The sequence below is a fragment of the Bombyx mori genome, chromosome 6 (genome assembly GCF_030269925.1).
Source record: "Bombyx mori chromosome 6, ASM3026992v2".
Taxonomy (NCBI): Eukaryota; Metazoa; Arthropoda; class Insecta; order Lepidoptera; family Bombycidae; genus Bombyx; species Bombyx mori.
The window spans coordinates 13549730-13573764 of NC_085112.1; the positions used below are offsets into that span (position 1 = coordinate 13549730).

The 24035-nt window shown below is 39.5% G+C and overlaps 1 protein-coding gene across 20 annotated transcripts in view; it reads left to right on the plus strand.

Moving 5' to 3' along the window:
• The window catches only part of LOC101746836 (ankyrin repeat domain-containing protein 17), a 64191-nt gene that overhangs the window by 32621 nt on the left and 7535 nt on the right, over positions 1 to 24035 (plus strand). For 8 of the 20 annotated variants that reach the window (XM_062669136.1, XM_062669129.1, XM_062669132.1 and 5 more), the window contains 32 exons: positions 182 to 335; positions 761 to 971; positions 1345 to 1558; positions 2202 to 2427; positions 2878 to 3051; positions 3378 to 3625; positions 4511 to 4615; positions 5488 to 5575; positions 6090 to 6149; positions 7062 to 7153; positions 7738 to 7863; positions 8507 to 8692; positions 11308 to 11469; positions 12007 to 12177; positions 12937 to 13103; positions 13380 to 13497; positions 13815 to 14033; positions 14401 to 14673; positions 14760 to 14928; positions 15105 to 15342; positions 16068 to 16200; positions 16318 to 16418; positions 16608 to 16824; positions 17260 to 17406; positions 19232 to 19357; positions 19603 to 19739; positions 20438 to 20590; positions 20962 to 21084; positions 21429 to 21578; positions 22069 to 22216; positions 22757 to 22877; positions 23733 to 23947. In XM_062669136.1, coding sequence (XP_062525120.1) covers positions 182 to 335; positions 761 to 971; positions 1345 to 1558; positions 2202 to 2427; positions 2878 to 3051; positions 3378 to 3625; positions 4511 to 4615; positions 5488 to 5575; positions 6090 to 6149; positions 7062 to 7153; positions 7738 to 7863; positions 8507 to 8692; positions 11308 to 11469; positions 12007 to 12177; positions 12937 to 13103; positions 13380 to 13497; positions 13815 to 14033; positions 14401 to 14673; positions 14760 to 14928; positions 15105 to 15342; positions 16068 to 16200; positions 16318 to 16418; positions 16608 to 16824; positions 17260 to 17406; positions 19232 to 19357; positions 19603 to 19739; positions 20438 to 20590; positions 20962 to 21084; positions 21429 to 21578; positions 22069 to 22216; positions 22757 to 22877; positions 23733 to 23947 — 5172 coding nt within the window. Of the gene's footprint in view, positions 1 to 181; positions 336 to 760; positions 972 to 1344; positions 1559 to 2201; positions 2428 to 2877; positions 3052 to 3377; positions 3626 to 4510; positions 4616 to 5487; positions 5576 to 6089; positions 6150 to 7061; positions 7154 to 7737; positions 7864 to 8503; positions 8693 to 11307; positions 11470 to 12006; positions 12178 to 12936; positions 13104 to 13379; positions 13498 to 13814; positions 14034 to 14400; positions 14674 to 14759; positions 14929 to 15104; positions 15343 to 16067; positions 16201 to 16317; positions 16419 to 16607; positions 16825 to 17259; positions 17407 to 19231; positions 19358 to 19602; positions 19740 to 20437; positions 20591 to 20961; positions 21085 to 21428; positions 21579 to 22068; positions 22217 to 22756; positions 22878 to 23732; positions 23948 to 24035 lie in introns of all 20 variants that reach the window. The other 12 variants (XM_062669131.1, XM_062669135.1, XM_062669140.1 and 9 more) reach the window with 11 other exon arrangements.

Sequence of the window (24035 nt, forward strand, 5' to 3'; positions counted from 1 at the left end):
CCCGAGCGCTGTGACATGTCCTTCTTCAAACGAGGCTTGTGGAGAGTATTAAGCGGTGGACAGCGGCTTGGCTCTGCCCCTGGCGTTGCTGAAGTCCATGGGCGACAGTAACCACTCACCATCAGGTGGGCCGTATGCTCGTCTGCCTACAAGGGCAATAAAAAAATGTTTGATAAACCAGGTGAACATGCCAACGGATAGTTTCGAGTCGCCATTAACACTAGCGGCGTGTGGAGGCCACGTGGACCTGGCGATGTTGCTGCTGGAACGCGGCGCCAACATCGAGGAGGTCAATGACGAGGGCTACACGCCGCTCATGGAGGCCGCTAGGGAAGGTACACTGCGCAACCGCTCTTTTTTATTTTTCTAACTTATTCGGTGTAACTCGCTCTGTATGAGCTAAAGTCTGTACTGCCGTACTTAGACAGACTTGGGTTTCGTCATATTTATTTACATCATCCTGACATAAAATCAGTACATACCAATCTCTGGTCAGATAGATACAATAGCGTGACATTAAATGAAATTACGAATGAATTTCACGCGCCACGCAATCAGAATAGTCGGAATTTTAATTGCCTTGGAATAACGCGTGTCCTATTCTTCAAACCGGTAAGCATGAGTTAGTTATTAGTATAAATAAGCATGGAGCCATCTTCATCAACATTACCGGCACATGGTAATAATGAAATGAGTGTCATAAAACTTGTGTTATAAATTCACTAACCATTTAGAACTAAACATGCTGAATCTTGCCTAGGTCACGAGGAGATGGTTGCGCTGCTGCTGGGTCAAGGTGCACAGATAAATGCACAGACCGAGGAAACGCAGGAGACTGCGCTGACCCTCGCCTGCTGCGGAGGGTTTCTCGAGGTGGCGGAATCGCTCATCAAGGCGGGCGCTGACGCTGAGCTCGGCGCTTCCACTCCGCTCATGGAGGCTTCGCAGGAAGGGCATCTAGAACTAGTACGGTACGTGTCTATACCGGCACGTCACTTCTTGATACGGTCATCGGCAGGTACTCCCCGCCTGAAGATTAGTCAATAAGATTAAACGTAAGACGTAATTGAATATGCAATTTCGAAAAGGGCACGTGTCGCATAATTTGTCAAATACGTTTTTTCATATACATATACTTTTGAGGCTTACCTACACCCATTTTATAATAATTCCAGTAATTTTCAATTGCTAATTAACACTAAAATATATCTCAAAAATTAATTTTAAATTTTACACTGCTTTAGAAAATAATCAGTTTTTCATTTCCTGAACGTTTTACATTTTCAGAAATGTGCCCTTTTCGAAATTGCATATTCAATTATAGTATTTATTTGTCGAGTACAGGTATCTGATCAATGCGGGCGCGGACGTGCACGCGACGACGCAGACGGGCGACACGGCGCTGACGTACGCCTGCGAGAACGGGCACACGGACGTGGCGGAGCTGCTGCTGCGCGCCGGCGCCGCGCTGGAGCACGAGAGCGAGGGCGGCCGCACGCCCCTCATGAAGGCGTGTCGCGCCGGACACCTCTGCACCGTGCAGTTCCTAGTCGCGAAGGTTCGACAACGCACTCTTATAAACTCACCTATTCAACCAAATTGCAGACATTATGCTGTGTAACTTGGAAAACGATAAAATATATCTTACAATCAAATTTTTTAATACTAGAATTAATTTGAAGAATTATCCTGATGCAATTTAAACACGTTGATAATGCGCTCGTTCTCTTTTTGTTCAAAATGAGTTTACTGTTAAAATAGCATAGAAAATGTCCCCAAGAGATATTATATCGCACCTTTACAATTATAGAGATTCAACCCAAAAAATTTGCCAAAAAAACCCGAAAAGACGTATAGTAAAAGGGATGGAGTGAAAGAGACCGATGGATAAGTTTATCCCTTTATAAGCTACTTTTGGTCATTAGATTAGCAGTCGCTGAAAAGGGTCGTTCTAGTCCATTTTTATTAAAGTCTCAATCCAAAAATTTCGAAATAGGTCTCTATAATTCTAAAGTTGCGATATACCGATAAGATTTAAATTATATTAAAATATTCTAGATACGTGTATTATAATAGTTTCTTAATAGCCATACAAGAAGACTCGCACTGTAATTATATTTCACGCCTGTATTTATGTAATTACATTTCTCGCGTTGGACTCCTGGCATTGGGATGTGAACAGTAAATGCACGGATGCACAGGGGGCGGACGTTAACCGCATGACGGCTAGCGGCGACCACACGCCGTTGTCTCTGGCGTGCGCGGGCGGACACGTGGACGTGGTGAAGTTCTTGTTGGCCTGCGACGCCGATCCCTTCCGAAAACTCAAGGACAACTCCACCATGCTCATCGAGGCAGCCAAGGGCGGACACACGGCCGTCGTGCAACTGCTCCTCGACTTCCCACATTCTGTAATGCTTCCTAGAGGTAAGAACTTTTCATAGCAAATAAATGGTTACATGAAAAAAATCATTTAATTATTATTTTATCTTCCATGTTGTATTCTCTGGAATCGTAAGAGAAGCACAATTTTAGAACCCACACGCCGCATAAAATACTAGCATTGTTACTGGATCCTATAAGAGATACAAGATGCTAGTTGAATTGCGCATATTTACCTTTTTTTTATTTATTACTTAGACGGATGGACGAGCTCATAGCCCACCTGGTGTTAAGTGGTTACTGGAGCCCATAGACATCTACAACGTAAATGCCGCCACCCACCTTGAGATATGAGTTCTAAGGTCTCAGTATAGTTACAACGGCTGCCCCACCCTTCAAACCGAAATGCATTACTGCTTCAAGGCAGAAATGGGCGGACCACCAGTAAAACCTATTCTAGTACATAGGATTAAATCTTTACGTGTCTATTTTAAGGCACGACAACAACAACGACGGCGGAGGACGGCGCGGGGCTGAGCGCGGCGCAGGCGGCGGCGCTGGGGCTCACGCACGCGCCCGCCCCCGGCGCGCCCGCCGCCCGCGCGCTCCTGCCCGCGCACGCGCCCGCTCCCGACCTGCCACACAACTTTGCCAAGGCCTATCTCGATGGTATGCACTATTTAAAAAAATAAATGTTATTTACGAACGAGACGTTGCACTCGGGTTGGATTTTAGGGAATTTAATACCCCCGCTGTTTAAGATCGACTTGTTTTATATAATTGACTTTCTTGCCCTATTTCAAAATGGGTTAATACTAAAAAGCTCTCGTAAATTTTCAGCTCACAAGAGTACAAAGAGAATATGACTTAAATCCAGAAACACTACTCCAAAAAGATAATTCATAATCAATTCAAACTTAAAATACACTTTTATTGATCCTTTTCTCTCAATCGACACAAAGAAGTCGAAATAAATAAACGATCGACGCCAACAGAACGCAGTTCGGGCGGCGGTCGCAAGAAACCGAGCCCGTACCCAACGGCGGCGGCGGTGGCGAGCGCAATCTGCGGCGCGACGGGCGTGCCCCCCACCTTGAGCACGCCCACCGCTGCGCCCGGCCCCGCGCCCGCCGCCGCGACCCCCCACCAGCCCCCCAAGCACAAGTGTGCGCGGAAACAACGGGCGGCGCCGCAGCACCCCGACCACCACCTGCCGCCGCCGCCGGACATACACGACGAACACGTGAGTCTTGTGTTTCTACCGTTACCGAAGCCTAACCTAACTCGAGTACTATTCGCGTCGAGTGAGCCGCTCTAAGCAGAATGTCTAATCTAGCATTATTCTGTTTAAAATTAAAAAAAAACAATGTCACACAATTAATAGATTAAGAGTAAACGTAATAGGGTAACTATCAGAAAACTATTTACTTTGCTTAAAACAATACTACAGACAAAAATATTTAGATCTAAAGTAAAATTGGCACATTCGAATTTTTTTGAAAAGTTCGATATATAAATATTAAAAAAAAAAATTTGGAACTAAAAATATTCTAGATGCTTCTTTGTGTTGGTTATGGGTTAACAAAGTCTTGCGCTTTAACAAAGAATATTATTTATTAATCATGATCTTACGATAATGTTGTTATTGTTAGATTGTAGTTACCTAATAAGAATAGGAAAAGTAATATTTTATGGTCATATATTTTAATAGTATTCAGGATCAATTGGTGATCTAGAATGTCTAGATGGCGATATTATAAATTTCATAAAATAAAAAATACGGACTAGAAATATTACTTGATCTATCTGTTATTACAGCAATGATTGTGGGATGAGAATAATATATCCAATTGTGACGTCATTCTCTGTATATTTCTAACGAGGTACCATTCCATCGGGGGACTGTATCAACACCACTAAATCACAAGATCACACACAGTAAACTTGTACTCGTATTTTTAAAAGCTTCCGATGTCCAGGTTGAAAGCATTCGCGGGTACCATAACAGCAATAACAAACAATAATAAACTCCAAAGTTCATTTGCTTGCCCATTACATCGTAATACGGAAACGTAATATAGCTTCCACAATGTCATTTATCATAATGTGCTTGCTTCCCACGGTGTAGATATGCCAGCACGCGATGGCTAAGCTATCACTGCCCCCCGGCTTTACCTGGAAGGATGCTAACAAGAAAAATAAAATTAAATACAACAATAAAAATAAAAACAATGTGAGTGTCATTCTATAAATAATGAACACACCTGCTTTTGTCTGTAGTTGTTGTTTAACGGTGGCGGGTGTACTACACCCACGTGCATCTATCTCAATGTTCCAACGATATAGCTGTGGAGAATGTGCGATATTTGACTTGTATCATTTCACTGTACTTCTGTTTTTCATCAAAATTTTGCCTATTTCAGTTTAATTCATTGGTCTTTGAAATATAGCTCGCTAGTGATATATCGTTCGATTATAATCTCACTGGTATACATTAGGAAATGTCATAATCAAACTAAAAACTATCTACTAATTAAAAATATTAAAAAATGCACACAACCCACTGCCATATACAAATAATCAAATGCATCTAGAAGTTTCCATACATTCGCCACCAACACACACCTATTGAATTAAAAGTAAAAGAGTAAAGATTGTTTTTTCTGTGAATACTGTGGCTTTTAGTAGAAATTTCGAAAAATATGTGAATGTAAATTATATATCTCCTTATATTTGAATGTATGATTTTTGTATCTTAAATATCTGTTTAGCAGCAAAGAGTGATTCTATCATTTAATAGATTTTTTTTATTTTATTTTGTGACTTATTTGTTTATTGTTGTAATAATTTGAAAATTAACCTATTTATGAAGCTATGTCGTTATGCATGTTATGTGTCTTAGTGAAAACAAGAGACAGTTTCATACTTGTGTAGACGTTATGGGGTAACAATGAAATAAATATGTCTTAACTAAAAAAAACCTACACAAACACTTGTCTTATTGAGTTCACGAGAGTAATGTGGTATAGTTCTAATTCAGTAAGTTATAAGATTTCAAAGATTAGTTCATACTAATGATGTTTATATTGTGTGATGTGGTTACAGAGGGCTGAGGCGTTGGTCGCGCAGCAGAGGAATGAATCGATGCCGGACACCGAGAGGGGGCTCTCGCTCGAAATTAACGATCCTTCAGGTTAGTTTTGGCTTGCAAACTAAAAAACACAACCGACAATATGATATTTAATTTAATTTTAATAATTTTTTTTATTTTCATTTTTTACTAAAAATCACGCCACGTTAACTGGTCCCGTGCTAAGTTCGTAAAGAACTTGTGTTACAGGTACCAGATAACGGAAATAAATATAAGATTTTTATAATACACATACATATATTTAATATACATCCATAACCCTGGAAAAGACATTTTATATTTATCATACAAATATCTTACCTTGGCGGGATTCGAACCCGCGTCCCCCTTGTGTAGTGACCATGTCACTTACCACTACACCAGACGGCCGTTAAGTATTCAGAAAAAATTTAAGCATAATTTCTCAACACATTAAAGAACTAAAAAAATTTACATTTAATTATGCCCTGTTAACGGTATATTTCTAAATAAACCGTCATTATGAGCACCGCTTGCGAGTCCGTCCAAACCAATAGAGCGTGAGCCGCGGTATAAAGTTGTCCGTTGTTGTGCGAAGGTCCCCCGACGTTGGCCACCTCGGCGCTGCACGCGCTCGACCTGCAGTTCTGCGCGCAAGGCAAGTGCGAGCGCCGCATTCTGTTCGTCCCGGCTTCACTAACCCGTCCTGTGCTTGCCTTAATGAGCTTCTACTAAACTCCTCATATGTGTGTTAAAAGGTTTACCTTTGTTGTGATGATAGACGACCTGGTGTGGGCGGCGCGATATCCATACTGCGGTCTATTCACTTGGGACATATTTGTTTGAGTTTCTATGGGAAAAATGTCGCCGACCTACTGTCAAATTGCCGGCGATTGTTGCGTTTTATATTCACACATTCGCTCGCAAAACTTGTAACTGTTTAATGCATTTCGTGCCTGCTATAATAATATAACGTTCAAAGCGTAAATTGAAATCTTTGCTTCTGCCCATTAACAATTCTAGTACAAAATTAGGTTTTTTTTTGTTGTTGTTCTAAATCATAATATACTCGCGAGTCTTGCAGATTGTTTTCAGCAAAAATTTTATTGCTGTTTTTAAATTACATGGATATTACATTTATTTTCTTTTTGGCAATAAATAAATTATTATTTTGTTAGAGTTATGTACCCACAGAAATTTTAAAATATTGAATTGAACTGAGTTTATAATTTACAAATATGTATCAATTATATTTTCTTTCAATTCATATACATTAGGAATCTTGAATGTATCTATTTAAAGTGGTTTTCCCTAAATTTGTACATAACATACATAATATACATTAACAATTTTTTAAATTCGATTCTTTAACTTATATCAAACAGATAGAATTGAACTTTTTAAAATATCGCAAAAACTAACACCTCCATAACATAAGCTTTGTAAGCCAAAAACAGCTTTAATCCTCAAACTGTATAATAACGATTGATGCAATAGGGATTTGGATTTGGGATAATGGTTTTAATTTCCAAGTTACTAGAGCTTATTATAAAACGACTTGTAATTTTAGGTGTCACAACGAGTCATTCGCCGGCCACTCCGCCGTACCCTCCTCCGCAACAATTGTTCCCAGTGCAACCAATACCGACCAACCTTAATCAGGTATTTTGAAAATATTATAAACAAATATATAACTAAGGGTAAGGGCAAGGGTAACGCGTCCCTTTAACTATTTCACTGGTGGTAGGACCTCTTGTGAGTCCGCACGGGAAGGTACCACCACCCTGCCTATTTCTGCCGTGAAGCAGTAATGCGTTTCGGTTTGAAGGGTGGAGCAGCCGTTGTAACTATACTGAGACCTTAGAACTTATATCTCAAAATGGGTGGCGCATTTCTTGTAGATGTCTATAGGCTTTGGTAACCACTTAACATCAGGTGGGCCGTGAGCTCGTCCACACATCTAAGCAAAATAAAAATATCTAAAGTGTCTCGAGGCAAGATTATCACATTCAGTTTATTAGATATGCATTTAACCTGTTTAATGTGTTTGTTAAATTTAAAAGTCATGTCACAATACCGTCTGTGAAATTATATTAAATATACTATAATTGTTTAAGTTTATGAGAAAAAAAATGTATCCTTAGAATTCAAAATCAAATAAACAAATTTCGCTCTCACTCTGTTTCCTTCAGTGAGATAATTTAAACCGGAACCAATTTACCATTTCACTATTAAACATATTTTAGAATTCAATACAACGATGCATTGTATCAAAATCGTCTGGCAAATGTTGTTCGTTGTTAGCTTGCAAGTTACTGCTAATGGACGCTTTGAAACGTGGATTCTATATTGACGATTACGCTATTATAGCGGTAAGATATATTACATGTAGACTTCGATGATATTTTAGAACTTTCTGTACAGTACTTAGGGGTTTGTTTCTGCAGTCAGACCCAACAGTGGCCGCCCGCGTCCCTTTAATGAGCATAAATAAAATATTTAGTAAAAAGAAGCTCAAAATTACAAACCATATTTCTTCCATGGTCTTTCCCTAAACGAAAAATAAAATATAACACGTTGGTAGTTAATATTGCTTGGGAGAAGAATTAAGTTTAGTAAATGATGTTTCCGCTGTAATTGACTAAACAAGCGCAGATACCTGTAAATTTTATATCTTCGTTATTGTAGTACTTAGTAGTAAATTAATAATAAGTAGAACTAAATCTTCACGTTGGATCGATAGTGTAGATACGGTAATAGTAATTATTTTATAAGAAGGAAAATTAAAGTTTCGTGTAAAGTAACACATTACTAACAAACTACTTTCTTTTTATAGTAAATTAAAAATATAAAAGTTATTTTCTCAAAAGTTAGTCTGAAACTTCACCAAAATAATTTGTGATAAGTAAAACTACTTAACGAGTTAAGGTTTTCTAGTCTTTGATATAATCGAAATAATACTTTTGAGAAAAAGTAGAAGACAAAAAAATGAATGCCTCATAAAATTTCCAGCAGCAACTTCAAGAGTTGCAGCAACAACAGTACCAACAGCAGCTAGCGGCGCAGGAGCAAGCGCTGCAACAACAACAACAACAACAACAAAAGAAGCTACAGCAACAACAGCTCCAACAACAACAACAGCAGCAGCAGCAGCAATATGCACAGGAACTGCAGCAGAGGCCTGAGAGCTACGGACCACAGGTAATGAAGATGATTTTATGTTAACTCCGAATAATTCATTGTATATCTCATGTCTGTGATACATAATAATTTCGGAAGTATACATACCCATAGGTAGCTTTCGTTCCTGCACACTGACAATGCCAGAGTCACCGTATAGATATTATCTGGTGCTTAGGATCTCTTCAAAGCTAATTTAAAGAAGCATTATGTTAATGTAAAAGGGTATTAGACTTTGTAATAAACATGGTCGGTTGTAATCCCACAGTGAAATTATAACTTTATGGGTTTTTAATTTTCAAAAACTTTAAAATACTACCAGTATTTCTTGATTAAATCAAAGATTATAAGTTTGGCCATTTCTAAAATACTCTGGTTTGGTTTAATATATGTTGTCGTTGTTGTGGTATGAGGCGATATAGTGGACAGGGTACTGTGACAACAGACGAATTAAGAGAGATGTACAGACCGTTCACCATAAGATGTCCCCTGCCTTGAGAGTTGGTAGCATTGCCAACGGTGTTGCAAACAATATATGTACCTTTTACCTCCATTATCTTGTGTGTAATGTAAAATTATTGTTTTGGCTTATGTTGCTCTAATAAAGACCCCCTATATTAGTTTTTCTTCTATATTTTCAAAGTACAGATATGGACTTGGCTTATTTTTATTATATGTCTAGATAATATTTAGCTAAAAGACTAGGCAGGTTGTAAATTATGAAACAATTTAAATTTTAAATTATTTATTTATTTCATTTTTCCTCACAGTAATTATGGTCGAAAGAAACGATTCCAGACATATCACTGTCACTTGCATAAGCGTCGTCTAACGTATCCGAATCTGTGCTGCTGTCGTTTCCTAGTTCAATTATGAATTTATCCGTAATATTATCCATGCAGCCATCACGTTCATAAAATTTGTCTTCTAAATGTTTTACGTGTTCACACTGTTTTTGCCAATCCTGAGGAGTTATCGATGAAAAAGCTTCTTCAGTTAACTTCACGATATTACCAGCTTCTTGGCCGACATTATTGCTAGCTACTCGTCTCTTTAAAAGACTCCACATAAACTCAATAACATTTAAGTCACAGTGATAGGGGGGCAACCTAACCACTTTATGGCTATGACTTATCAATAATTGGTCAGCCTCATAAATGGGCGCTTCTTTGTGCTCTTTTATAATTTGATAAAGCTCTGCTTTCAACGTTGTTGGTAAATAAGACAATTCCTTATTTGTAATCCATTCTTGCATTTGGAGTTAAGTTAAGAGAGTTTTTATTTTATTTTAATTCTTTATGTCAGTAAATTCTTATTACCCATACTAAAGGCATTGTGTCTGAAGCTTGTATCCCCATTTTACAAACCTGTCATGGCGGCGACTCGTGCTCGCACTTGATCGAGTCGAATTAAAGGGGCTTGGTTTGCCTTTTCTTTTTCACAAAAGGCACGAATCTTTAACACGATCTCTCTTGCACTGCTTTTAAATGGCTTTGGCATGATTAATTTGAAGGATATTAAATATTAACACAAAAACTAACGGCACACGTCACAACAAACAATCTGACAACAACAGATTGACAAAAATGACAAGCAATAGTGCCAACATCACGGCAGGGGACAACTTACGGTGAACGATCTGTAGTAACGTATGCTGTGATGAACGGCTGCACTAACGTTTCAGTACGGCGCCATCTGACGCGATACTTTAAGACAAATATTTTTTGTATGGAAACTATCGACATCTTGTAGCGGATGCCCCTAAAATTACATGTTGTTAAAGCTAAGGTATTTCATTAATGTGTAACTAAACACAGAAAAAATAATCATACAAGGCTTTATTTGATATAGACAAATTGATAAAATTTTATCTTTTTGTGCTTTCTAAAAATTGACAAAATTCGTAATTTAAAAAAAAATTAGGATAGTTAATGTTACTACCATCTATATATGTATTTGATTCGATCGACGCGACATTAGTGAGTGATGGATTTTTTGGCGGGAAGGTGAAGTTATGTGATTTGTTTTATTTTGTCTATTTAGTGTTTCTTCAGATTTAAATGTGTAGTAATGGTGGTTTATAAACTGTTTAATATCTGTGAAAGTGCACAAATGTGGGAAAATGAAACAAAGCCACTAGACGTAACTTCTGGGCTGGTGGTCGTGGCGCCGACGACCGCCGGTCCGGCGTCCCGAGGGGGAGGGTGATGGGAGAGATGTGCTCCGCACTAAACGCTTCACTTTCCCCCCTCTGCCTTTTCATGAGTTCTGTCTCATGCGAGGTTTGGACGTTGGTTGTTGAGCGACAGGAGGTTTTAGTCAGTTCGACTCTGACATGCTCCGCCCTCTATCCCCAGTGGAGGGCGGAAGTCCGGCGATTTCCTCCTGACCAAAAAAAAAAAAAAAAAAGACGTAACTTCTCGGGATCCTCGAAAAAGTCCACTAAAAAAATCTCAGTAAATGACCACCATTTTACTCAGATTATATTTCATCCCAGTTGATTCATGTCTCAAATTAATCATCTTCATTTCATTTCACTCCATATTATCATTTTTCATAAATTTAAGACATGACTTAAAGGTCTTAGTTACGAGGTCATAAATACCTTGAGTGATGTTTGAGTGCGTGTTGTGCAGCTGGGCGGCGAGGAGTGCGCGTCCGGGTGCTGCGGGCCGGCGGCGGGCGCGGGCGGCGCCGCGGAGCCGCGCGAGCTGGGCGCCGTGCTGGCCTACCTGCAGCGGGAGGTGCCCTCGCTCGTGGCGCTGCCGCCCAACGAGCTGCGCACTCTGGTGTTGCAGGCGAGTGCCACACCAACCCACTATAAATACTTGCTACAAACGAAAATACAATAGGCAAATTACCAGATTCTTTATTGATACAAATTAAAAAACTAATCACGCTATTCATGTTATACCGAGTCTTAGAGTTTCGCGAGAAAGAAAAAAAATAGCCTTCTGAGTCATCTCAAACATATTACAAGGCTCTTTTAAAATTTAAGATTTTAGAACTTCTGGCTGAACAAACAATTGCCTACGTTTTGTCTTTTGAATAGAATAATAATTGTATGTTTCAATTATATAAGCCTATGAACACACATTCTTATATTTGTTCGAACTATAATGAAACGTGTCGCTTGAAGTTACTATATATTGCTTTTCTCTCTTCCTCTACACAGATAAAATAAAAAAGTGCGTTAAAAGCCACCGCTTAATTTAACATAAACAAATAACATTACAAATACATAGCTAATAAGCTACTACTATTCAACATGATGTTTGCTAAAGCCGATAAAGTGATAAATTAAAGTAATAATTATTAAACGATCCTTTGTGTAGGTGATGCAGCAGAAGTCTCAGGAGATTCTCTCTGGTAAATGTGGAGAACTGGAAGGTGAATGGTTGGAGGGCGAGGAGCGCCACGCGCGCCGCCTGTTGGCCGCCGCCGAGCAGGCGCTCGCCACCGACTACACCACCAGGCACCACCATCACCACCACGTCGACGTACCGGTAACGATTCAATCTTAATCTTGAAATTATATTTTTACTAGCTGGCCCGGCAGATCTGTAGTGCCTCAATCAATAAATAAAAGACCTAAACTTTTGTATAAAATAAACTTAAAAGAAACAAAAGGAATCCGTCCGACGGACACATCAAAGAAAAAACAAAATTGTTATTATTTTTTTAATTCCGAGCATTTTCATATTTATCTACTTTTTAAACCTTCTCTGGACTAACACAAATAATTCAAGACCAAAATTAGCCAAATCTGTCCAGCCGTTTTCGAGTTTTAGCGAGACTAACGAACAGCAATTCATTTTTATATATACATAGATTGTGTTCAATTATTGCTACAGACGTATCGACTGATGCTGCCGGTCTTGAGGCCCACTATAGATGTGTCAATTGTTTTGGAAAAACATTTAGGATCGCCGCACACATTGCCAACCACAAAACACTCTCACCAGAATATTTCCTGTAATTTTGATACATTTTATATGTAGCGTGTGGCGGCCACCGGCGTGAACTGTGTGCGGCGAGTCAATATAAAATGTATGAAAATTACAGGAAATATACCAGTGGCGGCGTTTTGTGGTTGTGGTCGGTGGCCCGTGTGCGGCGGCCGTTATTCGATCAATGATTACCTTGTCGCACAAAGTGTAGCCTTTCGGTACAGTGCCACTGGTTCGTGCGCTCACATCATGCGCTAGTTACTAATAAAATCAACAATGACATAAATGATAAGCATGGCCACATATTTGTTTCAGCAACAGCAGAACAACGGCTGTCAGTTCCGGGTAGGCGGGTCACCCCCGTCCGGTGCATTGGAGCCGACGACGCTGCCCCGGGGGACGGAGGAGGATGTGCAGCCGCCCCCCGACCTCCAACAGCACTTCGCCCTTCCACCTCCCACCCTTCCCTATGACGACTATAGGTATGCAATAATGCGCAATTTCTTGTTATTTATAGAGTAGTACCATTTGAAATATTTCCACAGTTGCCACATTAGTTCACTTAGCGAAACCTGTAGATTCCACTATGTCAAAGTCGAAGAATTTTAGATAAGGTTCCTGGCAAAATGTCCTTCCAAATAATGTGATATAGTTTTGTGTTATGTAATTACCCAATTTTGAGTTTTACTACGAGCAATAAAGGTGTCGAAAAAGTATTACTACACTAAATAAAATAAACATATATTGTAAATGAACAGATCGTCGTCGTACACCCCTCCGTTAACGGAACCCCAGCCCCGGCATCCGCAGCAGACAGCACCCCAGCAACACGCCAAGCGCGAACACCACCACGCCAATCCCACCAGCAAGAAAAAGGTTAGCTTAGATCTCTGGATAATTTACATAACTGTCCCGCACCTGGGGATCCCATTCCACAAGTAGTTACCTAGGTAGTGATGCATAACAATCGCGCGGTGTTATATTATATGCATTAAACTTTCGACCGTGACGCTACTGTCTTTTAATAATTTTGAAGAACAAATTACATCTGAGAGATACTTTCAATTGAACAAACTATTTTTTGTCAAGGTTTATAAACATTTTAAATGATGAAATCAAAGCAAGTGACGTTAACATTTCAAAATCCGGATCGTCTCAATAATGGAAAAATGAATAATGTAATTGTTATCCAGAGTCGCGGCGGAGGCGCCAGCGGGGGCGCGCGGGCGCGGGTGGGGGAGGCGGCGGCACCCGCGGCGCCCGCGCCCGCCGCCTACTGCGCCATGGACGTGGACGGCGAGACCGACTCCAACCACGACACCGCACTCACGCTGGCGTGCGCCGGCGGCCACGAGGACCTCGTCGAGCTGCTGCTGTCCCGCGGGGCGGACATCGAGCATCGCGACAAGAAGGTGCGACCACATATAAATAACCCAATATTTACTGGACTTTGTCAGCCCACTGAGTTTCTCACCGGATCTTCTCAGTGGGTCGCGTTTCCGATCCGGTGATAGATTCTGCGAAGCACGGCTCTTGCTAGGCCCAGTGCTAGCAACACTCCGGTTTGAGCCCCGTGAGCTCACCTACACACGTTAGGGTGAAGCTGAAATAGCCTCTCAAGGGTATCAGCATAGGCAGGAAAAAAAATCGAGACAATCGACTAGGATGAATTTTTAAATGTAGTTTGTATCGTGACTTGAAATATAGTATAGTAAAAAATATTGATCTTATCAGTTTCAATTCAGTTAGATATTCAACTAAACAACGTATCAAACTTAGGGTTTCACTCCACTTATCCTGGCGGCTACGGCCGGTCACGAGAAGATCGTCGAGATCCTTTTGAACCACGGCGCAGATATCGAGGCGCAGTCGGAACGCACAAAGGACACTCCCTTGTCGCTGGCGTGCAGCGGCGGCCGCTACGAAGTAGTCGAACTCATCCTCAGCCACGGCGCCAACAAGGAGCACCGCAACGTATCCGACTACACGCCACTGTCGCTGGCCGCCTCCGGGGGCTACGTCAACATCATCCGGCTACTGCTCACGCACCAGGTAAGTGTGATGCGCTGGAACTCTGGAAATCATTATTATCTGTAATGTAATGACAAAAGTTCCGTAACTAAACCTTAACTTCTCAGGCGGAAATCAATTCTCGCACTGGCTCGAAACTGGGTATATCACCGCTGATGTTGGCCGCCATGAACGGTCACACGGCAGCGGTGCGACTCCTTCTCGACTGCGGGTCCGATATTAATGCGCAGATAGAAACCAACAGGAACACGGCGCTCACCCTCGCTTGTTTCCAAGGTACCTCCTAATGTAGTAGCTAGCTGAATTAGAGGTGGGCTCGAAATCAAATCTCATGTAAACTCAAAAAGCGGGCTTGTCGACTCTAAACAAGGAACCATTCATGAAAATCGTAACATTCATTTTGTACTGAACAAGCTTGAAATGTTTTGGACATTGTCAATTTCGCTGTGCAGGTCGACATGAGGTCGTCAGCTTGTTGCTGGATCGCAAAGCGAACGTGGAGCACCGCGCCAAGACCGGCCTCACGCCGCTCATGGAGGCGGCCAGCGGCGGATACGTGGAGGTGGGACGCGTGCTGCTCGACAAGGGCGCTGACGTCAACGCGCCGCCCGTGCCCTCCTCCCGGGACACCGCCCTCACCATCGCCGCAGACAAGGGACACACCAAGTTCGTCGAACTGCTGCTGCAGAGGTAGCTTCCTTTCGCTTTGCTGAAGATTGCTTTGACTCATCAAACCAAAAGCCATGAATGTTTCGTCGCTGACGAGCAGGATAGCCTTTTTTTTGCTTAGATGGGTGGACGAGCTCACAGTCCACTTGGTGTTAAATGGTTACTGAAGCGTATAGACATCTACGACGTAAATGCGCCACCCCACCTTGAGATATAATCACTAAGGTCTCAGAATAGTTAGTTACAACGGCTGCCCCACACTTCCAACCGAAACGCGTTCCTGCTTCACGGCAGAAATAGGCAGGGCGGTGGTACCTACCCGCGCGGCCTCACAAGGTGTCCTACCGCCAGTAATTACACAAATTATAATTTTGTGGGTTAAATTTTTATTACACGATGTTGTTCCTTCACAGTGGGTGTCAATCGTGAACATTTTTTGAGTACGTATGTCATTAAAAAAATTGGTACCCGCCTGCGGGATTCTAACACCGGTGCATCGCTTAATACGAATGCACCGGACGTCTTATCCCTTAGGCCACGACGACATTACTTACTACCTGTGCGAGCTCATAAAAACCCTATCACCGATTGCACCAAATTGCGACCTTCATTTTATTACACGATGTTTGTCGTGTAAACCTCTGGATACTTCGAACATTTAGTATTTTTCACGATCATGAGTAGTTTACGACTGAGTAATTTACGACTATTAAAAACAATAATTGTTACCTTGAATGTCCATCCAGGCGAGCCGCCGTCGAAGTAAAGAACAAGAAAGGCAACTCCCCCCTTTGGCTCGCCGCTAACGGCGGACATCTCGCCGTTGTCGAGATGCTGTACGCAGCCGGCGCTGACATCGACTCTCAAGACAATAGAAAGGTATATTGACTGTTTGATTCGAATTGCAAAATACTAACAAAAAATGAAAACGGTTAAAATAAAAATAAAATTTTATAAATTTCATGGAAATAGAGTATTGTAATACAAATGTTATAGGTTTCGTGTTTGATGGCTGCCTTTCGTAAAGGTCACATAAAAGTGGTCAAATGGATGGTCGGGGTCGTCACGCAGTTCCCTTCAGATCAGGAGATGACTAGGTAACTTTCAATTTAATTTAATTGTATTGCTTGGTCTTAATGGGAGCCCCTGGTAAAAAAATCTGGATACTTACATTCTTAAATTTATTTGACTTGCTATTAAATTGTGCTCTTTATTAGTTTTTATTTTTAAAATAAATCTGGTTTATTGAGTGTTATATTGAATTGTCTGCCTGCTTCGTTGTCCAGGTACATCTGTACCATCTCGGACAAGGAGCTTTTGGAGAAGTGCCAAGAGTGCGTGCGCGTGATCCGCGCCGCCAAGGAGACGCAGGCCGCACGCGCCAACCAGAACGCAACCATCCTCCTCGAAGAACTTGACGCAGAGAGAGAGCGGGAACTCTGTCGAAGGCAGGCCGCTGCCAGGAGACGGGAACGGAAGAAGAAGAAGAAGATGGAAAAAAAGGTAGGAAGGACTTTCATTAAGCGAGTATCGCGATTATTTAAGCTGCTTTTAAATTTTATTATTGATGATAGCTGAGTCCCCCGATGCTATCCGCGGTTATTGTTGTACCGCGGGTCACGCTGCGGGGCGAAGCTAGTCTAAAAAAGTTACTCCTTAAATCATCAGCTACCTATCAGTGGAAGTATCGTCAAAATCGGTCCAGTCGTTCCAGAGATTAGCCAGATCAAACAGACAGACAAAAATAATTTTTTTTGGTATATGTACTACGGTATACATACTTACGCATTTAATAAAAATTGTTATTGCATAATTACAAACAGACACTCCAATTTTATTTATTTGTATAGATGAAATGATTAAATAAAAAAATAAAGATATAATTAACCAACATGGTTAAAATTTTTCATTACACAGTTTGTAAAAACAATCTTACAGGAGGAACGTCGCAAGATGCAAGCGGAGCCGGACAAGAACTCCGAATGTAGTGACAAAGCGCTCGGAGACTGTTCCGAGGGCGGCGAAGGGGACGACGAACCCAGCCCTAAGGAAGAGGGCGACTCCGGCATCGATGCCAACTCACAGGTAAAAATATTCAATACAGTAGGTAAATGGATTTATTTGTTTAATCAACCTTATTGGCACTGATTGATAGATGCGGTGTCCTAGCAAGACTAAGCTGTCATTATATTTCTTACACTGTGGCATGAATAAGCAGTGTCGAAAACTCACTTGCATAACAGATCTATCCATTAAACTTAATCAAAAACACTAGTCTCAAAACTCCAGTATAATAACACTACTTTACAAGGTTTTTTACCCAGAGATGAAACTGATATGTATCGGTAGAGTTATAAACCCTTACTTAAAAACTGAAGCTGGAAAAAAATTAGGACGTCCAATTTTGTAAATATTGATTATATTTATTTATTATAATTTTTATACAGTTATCTTAAAAACAAATAAAAAATGGGTCGTGTTACTTCTTCTTTTATACTGATTCATATCAGTTTCCCTTATTTATAGACCAACAGTAATTCGCTAACATATTTTTATCCCAAAATCCTTGGTATCTTCCCTCGAAAAACTTCAAATCCTGGTGAAAACGTTCGCCATGCTCATCACTCACGCTTCCCAAGTTCTCAGGAAAAAAGACCAGATGAGAATGTAAAAAATGAATTTTTAACGACATATTTACTCCCATTCTTTGGTAATTTCTCAGTAAATTGGAAATAATTTCTGCTAACTGTTTCCTATTCAGATTTATTGTTTCCTAAGAAATTTTTCACTAATGCTCTAAATGAATACCAAGCATCTTTTTCGACATTGGATAAGTTACCATCAAAATTTTCATCCTTTAATATTTAATTATTTGGGGACCCACAAATATTTCTTCTTTGAGTTTTGCATCAGATAAACTAGCTTGTCCATCTTTGTCAAGTGCTTTGACAAAGTTTTTCATTAATCCCAGTTAGATGTAATAGCTGTAAGTTGGGTAATGATGGATTAGGAACTTTTTCAGAATGTAGCACAGGTTTTGTGACTGATGCAACATCAGGATATTGTATGTGCTTTCGGTTTTTGTTGTTAAAACCTGTAGTTTCAGTGAGGCAGAAGTAACAGTCAGTAGTATGATTTGTTAGTTCTCTCCATCTCTATCTCTCTATCATTGGGATGCCGAATCGTAAATGTTTTCTTTTTCCTGCAGCCCAGTTCAATAATATACTTCTGCAATTTTCGCACACTACACCAGGAACCCATTTTTTATCAAGGTTTGTTACCGATTTGAAAGTAATGGAACTAGGCTCCTTTTACGTGATTCAGTGATTGGTCTCTTCTTTTTTGGCAAAATAATTCAACCACAAACATAGCAAAAGTTATTTGGGTATAATTTACACTGCCTTGATGATATTTTAAAACAAATAAAAATGTTTGAATAACACTTAAACGCAATAAAAACAAACTAAAAACTCAGATACGGCTAACAAGGTAGCTTACTTAGGTGAATTCTGGTGAATGTGGTTATATCAAAAACTTGACGTGATAAAATTATGAGACATATATTTTTGTAGTAAGGGGGCACGTAGAAAACACGCCCAATATGAATTATCTTTGGGTAAAAGAAAAACTTTTTTTTTGTAAAGTAGTGTAATTATTGTTAATTTACATCCAAAGTAAAGTGATTAATTACAAGACGTTCATATTTTATTAATGTTTGTACAAATATATAAATAACGGTCTGTTTGATTTCCACAAGGACCACGACCACGTTACTTCCTTTAAAACAAAACAAACAAAAACGTATTTAGCCTTAAAATATGTTCTTTATACTTTGTAACCTAGTGTTTGATCTTTCTTAAGGCAAGAATTCGTATTGTTATAAGGTTTAAACAAATGACAAATAATATAGGGTTCGTGTTCGTCGTCCGATGTGAAGGCTCCTCCCGTACAACCCGCCAAGAGTAAGAAAAAGAAAAAAGAGGACAAGGCATCTCCTCCACCACCTCCCAGTACCGTCAAGAAACAACCTGACAAAGTGAGTATCGCTAAAAAAACGATTTAGTAATAGCAAGTTGCAGTGTTTTTTTTTGTTATCGATTATTCTACTTTTAGTCCAACTTGACATATAATCTGTACATAAACTGTAGCGTGAAATTGGAACCCGTAAACACACGTGACATAAAAATACTCAAAAATGTATAGTAACATATTAGACATGCCTTGTCTCGCTTGTAATCGCGTGTACAGTAATGGAAAACTTCATGTAATGTCATTCCACAGCCTAAACCTAAGATAGAGACAAAACCCGAACGAGAACCAACTCCCAAACCTGACAAGAAGGAGAAGGAAAATGTAGCACCGTCTTCGCCGCCGACACCTAAACCGGTCGAGAGACGACTGCCCGAGCGGAAGGAGAAGTGAGTCTTGGCCTTTAATTGTACACGTATTGTATTGTTTAAATATTCACTTATACGGCGTATGTTTAAGGATATACTTCACATACATTCAATCCATTAGCGTTTATAACCCAAAAAAAATATATTTGCGTAATATACAACAAATTCCTCGTTTTCATGTTAATTTTGAAAACAAATGAAGCGTTATCATTATAATGAATTTAAAGAATAATAAACGATATATATACCTAATTTTTCGACGCATTGACAGATTAAAACTTGAGACAAAATAGGAATTGTTTGTTTTTCGCTTCACGCTTCATACAATATAATTGTAATTTTACAATTGAGTACCAATGAAAACAAACTAACGCTTAACCAACCCAAATGACAATAATAGTTCTTCAAATAAAGAAACTAAAATTACATTGTTAAAAACATGGTAATGTAAAAAATTAGTTTCAGTTAATGCATTATATGAACGTACTATTTGTATTATGTGAAGGCTAAATATATATTTTGTTAATTTCACATTACTAACAGTTTTTATTAAAGTTTTCAATATAAACATGTGTTGGTATGTTTTTGTTGCAAATAAATAAGGGTTTCTATAGAACAAACTCACCTACCTACAAACCAGTGCAATACCTTAACACGATCAAAATTAAATGCTCTAAATATGAGTATGAAAAAGGGGCTTACTTGAATTGTTCTTACAGAAAATCCGAAGAGGAAAGTCCTAAGAGCATAACAGTAGCAAACGTTAACAAGTATGGAAACAACAGAAAGAGCCAGGTATTCGAATCGAGTCGGCTTAATTTGGACGATACAGAGACGACTGATAAAAATAAGAAGACCTCAAGCACACAACAGTAAGTCCAAATTATAACATTGAACATGATTTAGCACCTTAATTTGGTATTAAGATTTCGTAGTAAATTCATTTTAATTTTATATAATAACAGCATCGCTATTGATTGTTTAAAATATGAATACAATTAAATTAAAAATAAAATTTTGATCGAAAAATTATAGTATGCATGTTTTTACTTTTGCATGAATTAATTGGTATAATTTTGTTTGTAATTTCGTTGGTTGACAATTTTTGTGGATTATTGTGCAGTGACATATAAACTATGGTGCAAAAGCGTAAATGTGCATGTCCTTAAGAGTCTAAAATTCAAAAAAAGAAATTTTGACACTAAGATTTTAGGAATAACCTAATAAATGTGTTTTGATGCAGATGGGAGATCGAAGCCAAGAGTACTTCTCCCAAAGCTGGTTGCGTCGGAGGTCGCCGCGAGGAGGGCTGGAAGGAAGTTGTGCGCAAATCTAGTGTACAAACTGTATCCACAGTCGAACCTGGGTACGTAGATATATAACGTATTATTTCTAATAAAACTCCACTACAATAAGATCTGATTTTAAATCGCTTTTCTTAGGTTGACTTGTATCTGTAGTATATACTATATAATATAATATTTTAACTTGTCTACTTTAAAACTTACAATGATTTAAAAAAATTACTAATGTAATATAATTTATTACTTTCGCCTAATATCATGATAAAGATAACAAGTTTTTTTTTTTAAGTATTTGTCCTATTCGCTATTGAAGCGAATTATTTTAAACTTCAAACTACTTTTTTTTATTTGTATATAGAACAAAATGAAATAAATCTTTAAAATTTATCGCACAAATTCAATTCAGGTGCAAGAAAGTGTCCGTTGCATCACACGCGATATCTCGTGTGATCGGTCGCGCTGGCAGTAACATTAACGCCATCCGCTCGGTCACCGGCGCCCACATCGAGGTCGACAAGCAAAGTAAGGGGCAGGGCGAGAGGATCATCACGATTAAGTAAGTCTTCTGCAAAATACCTTACTAGAACTGTACTTCTTTTTGCTTAGCGACTACTGTACCACGAGCCAACACACTAGACGATCTAAAGAAGGAGAGACATAATAATTCTTTAAATTTTTGTCGTACAATTTTAACTACTTAGATACATACTTGAAATACCTCTGTAGCTGTATGTATAAATATCATCATCATCATTCTTTCCTATTACCCTCTGCTGGGGTGTAGGGCACGAATCAAATTCTCCCATTTACATGTATAAATATATATACATATGTAAATAAATTTAATTCAGGTTTACGAAAACGTTTTAACTGCTTTTGTATTACCCAAGCTCGGGTAATGAGCTATTGATGTGATTTAACCATAGTAATATTTTAATGAAACGGTATTGTAGAATGTGCGATGTGCATGTTATTTTCAAAACAAAGTAATGCCATTGAAACAATGTAGACAAGTTTTTATCCTTAAAATTGATGTATTTGTGTAGGGGCTCGGCTGAAGCCACAAAGCAAGCCGGCGTTCTGATCGCAGCTATGATCCGCGACCCCGAGGCTGATCTGGGAGCGCTGCTGCCGCGCGCCAAGCCGGCCCCCGCACCGCATCCTGCCAAACCTGTCAAGCAACCCGCCGCCAAGGTACTTCGATAACATTACAAACTTCAATTGTATCTTGAATTTTTATTTATTTGGTAGGGTCATTTGATGTTATCTAACTGAATGTAAAAAAAGGTTATTTTAATATATTTATGGTTTGGAAATATCAATACGTGGACATCTGACCTTTATAACCTCTAATGCTGACATAAAAATCAGAGATCACAACAAAATTTATTACTGGTACAGATTTATAATAATAATAAATACGAGGTAAGGTTAGGGGAATTGACAGTTGATTCATGATTATGGAAAGGAAAATTGCTTCTTTTTAACTTAAAAAAAAAAAGCGTTGTTAAAAAATTGGAAGTTATATAAAGTTATATGACCAAAAAAATTTGTATATATACTTAACTTTTGAAACGAATGTATTGTGGTATGTTATATATACTTGTCATGTGTATATTATACTTGTCATTCATTAAAAATGGCGCATGATGTGCAACTTTCATGCCGTCTGCATGGGGTGAAGCTAGCTTAATGCCACTGTAACTGTGAAACGATAACATGTGTTGTATGCAGCCTGGCCAGCCGGGCGCCCCGTGTCCGACGAGCAGCAGCGCGGCGCCGGCCCGCAGCGCGCCCGCCGCCCGCCCCGCGCCCGCACGCGTGCCCGCACGACACGCGCCCACACGTACGCACGGTAACATTCCTACGCCCTGACGCCACTGGCCATGCTGCCTATTTCTGCATCAATCCATTCCAGGAACAGGGTAAACATTATTCTAATGATAATTAAATGCTAACCTCATGTCTAAAACTGAACAGTGGCCTTTCAGAAAGTGATGCTTATTGTAATCGCTTAAAAACAGTAGATTAGATTGAGGATTGAAGCGAATAACAAAATAACAGTCTTACTGCTGCAAGACAGCATAAATTAATTAAAGATACACTAGTTTTAGTAATGATTCACTTGGTAATGCTGATATGTATGGCTTAAGATAGAAAATAAATTGATGAGAAACTTTTAGCTAGTTTAGCTTGAAGACCAAAGTCAGAGTTATTATACACTAGCGGCTCACTTCGGTTCCGCTCGGGTCTTTAACAAAAATTTTAACGGCGTTGTTTTATTTTTTTAAATAAAAGAACACTTATTGCGACATAACTATAATACATATACTGTCACGACACTTTTTGTAAATAATAATGTGTTCTACAGAGTCGTAATACACTATTTTGTTCTATCATCAATAGTTTTCGCAGGGCACGCGATACAAAGAATATTTTTTTACACCTTGGGTTATATTATTGGGAGTTTTAGTAAGGATCCCTAATTTCAAAAAATATTATAGCCTATGTCACTCGGGAATAGTGTAAGCTTCCAAACAGTGAAAGAATTTTTCAAATCTGTTCAGTAGTTTCGGAGCCTATTCAATACAAACAAACAAACCAATAATTCCTCTTTATAATATTATAATAAGATAATATAGATTAGTATAGATTTAATTTATTTGCTGACCAAATTAATGTAAATTCAAAATTTAATCAATTTGAATAGCGGTAACAACGGAAAAGCGTCCGTCATCGAGTATTGGCGTGACGGCGAGCACCAGCAGCTCGGGCAGCACGGCGAGCAGCAAGGCGAGCACGGCGCTCTCGTACACGGGCGCCATCGTGGGCGCGCGCTCGCACACGTTCGCCGCCAAGCTCACCGCCAGCGTCGCGCCCCTCGCCCTCGCCGCCGCCGACCACAAGCCCAGACCTGCGCCACTGGTATGTCGATACTTATCATCTGCCACAAATGTACATCAGCGCCACCCAGGAAACAGACAAGAGCGTATTAGTATTGACTCGCAAACTT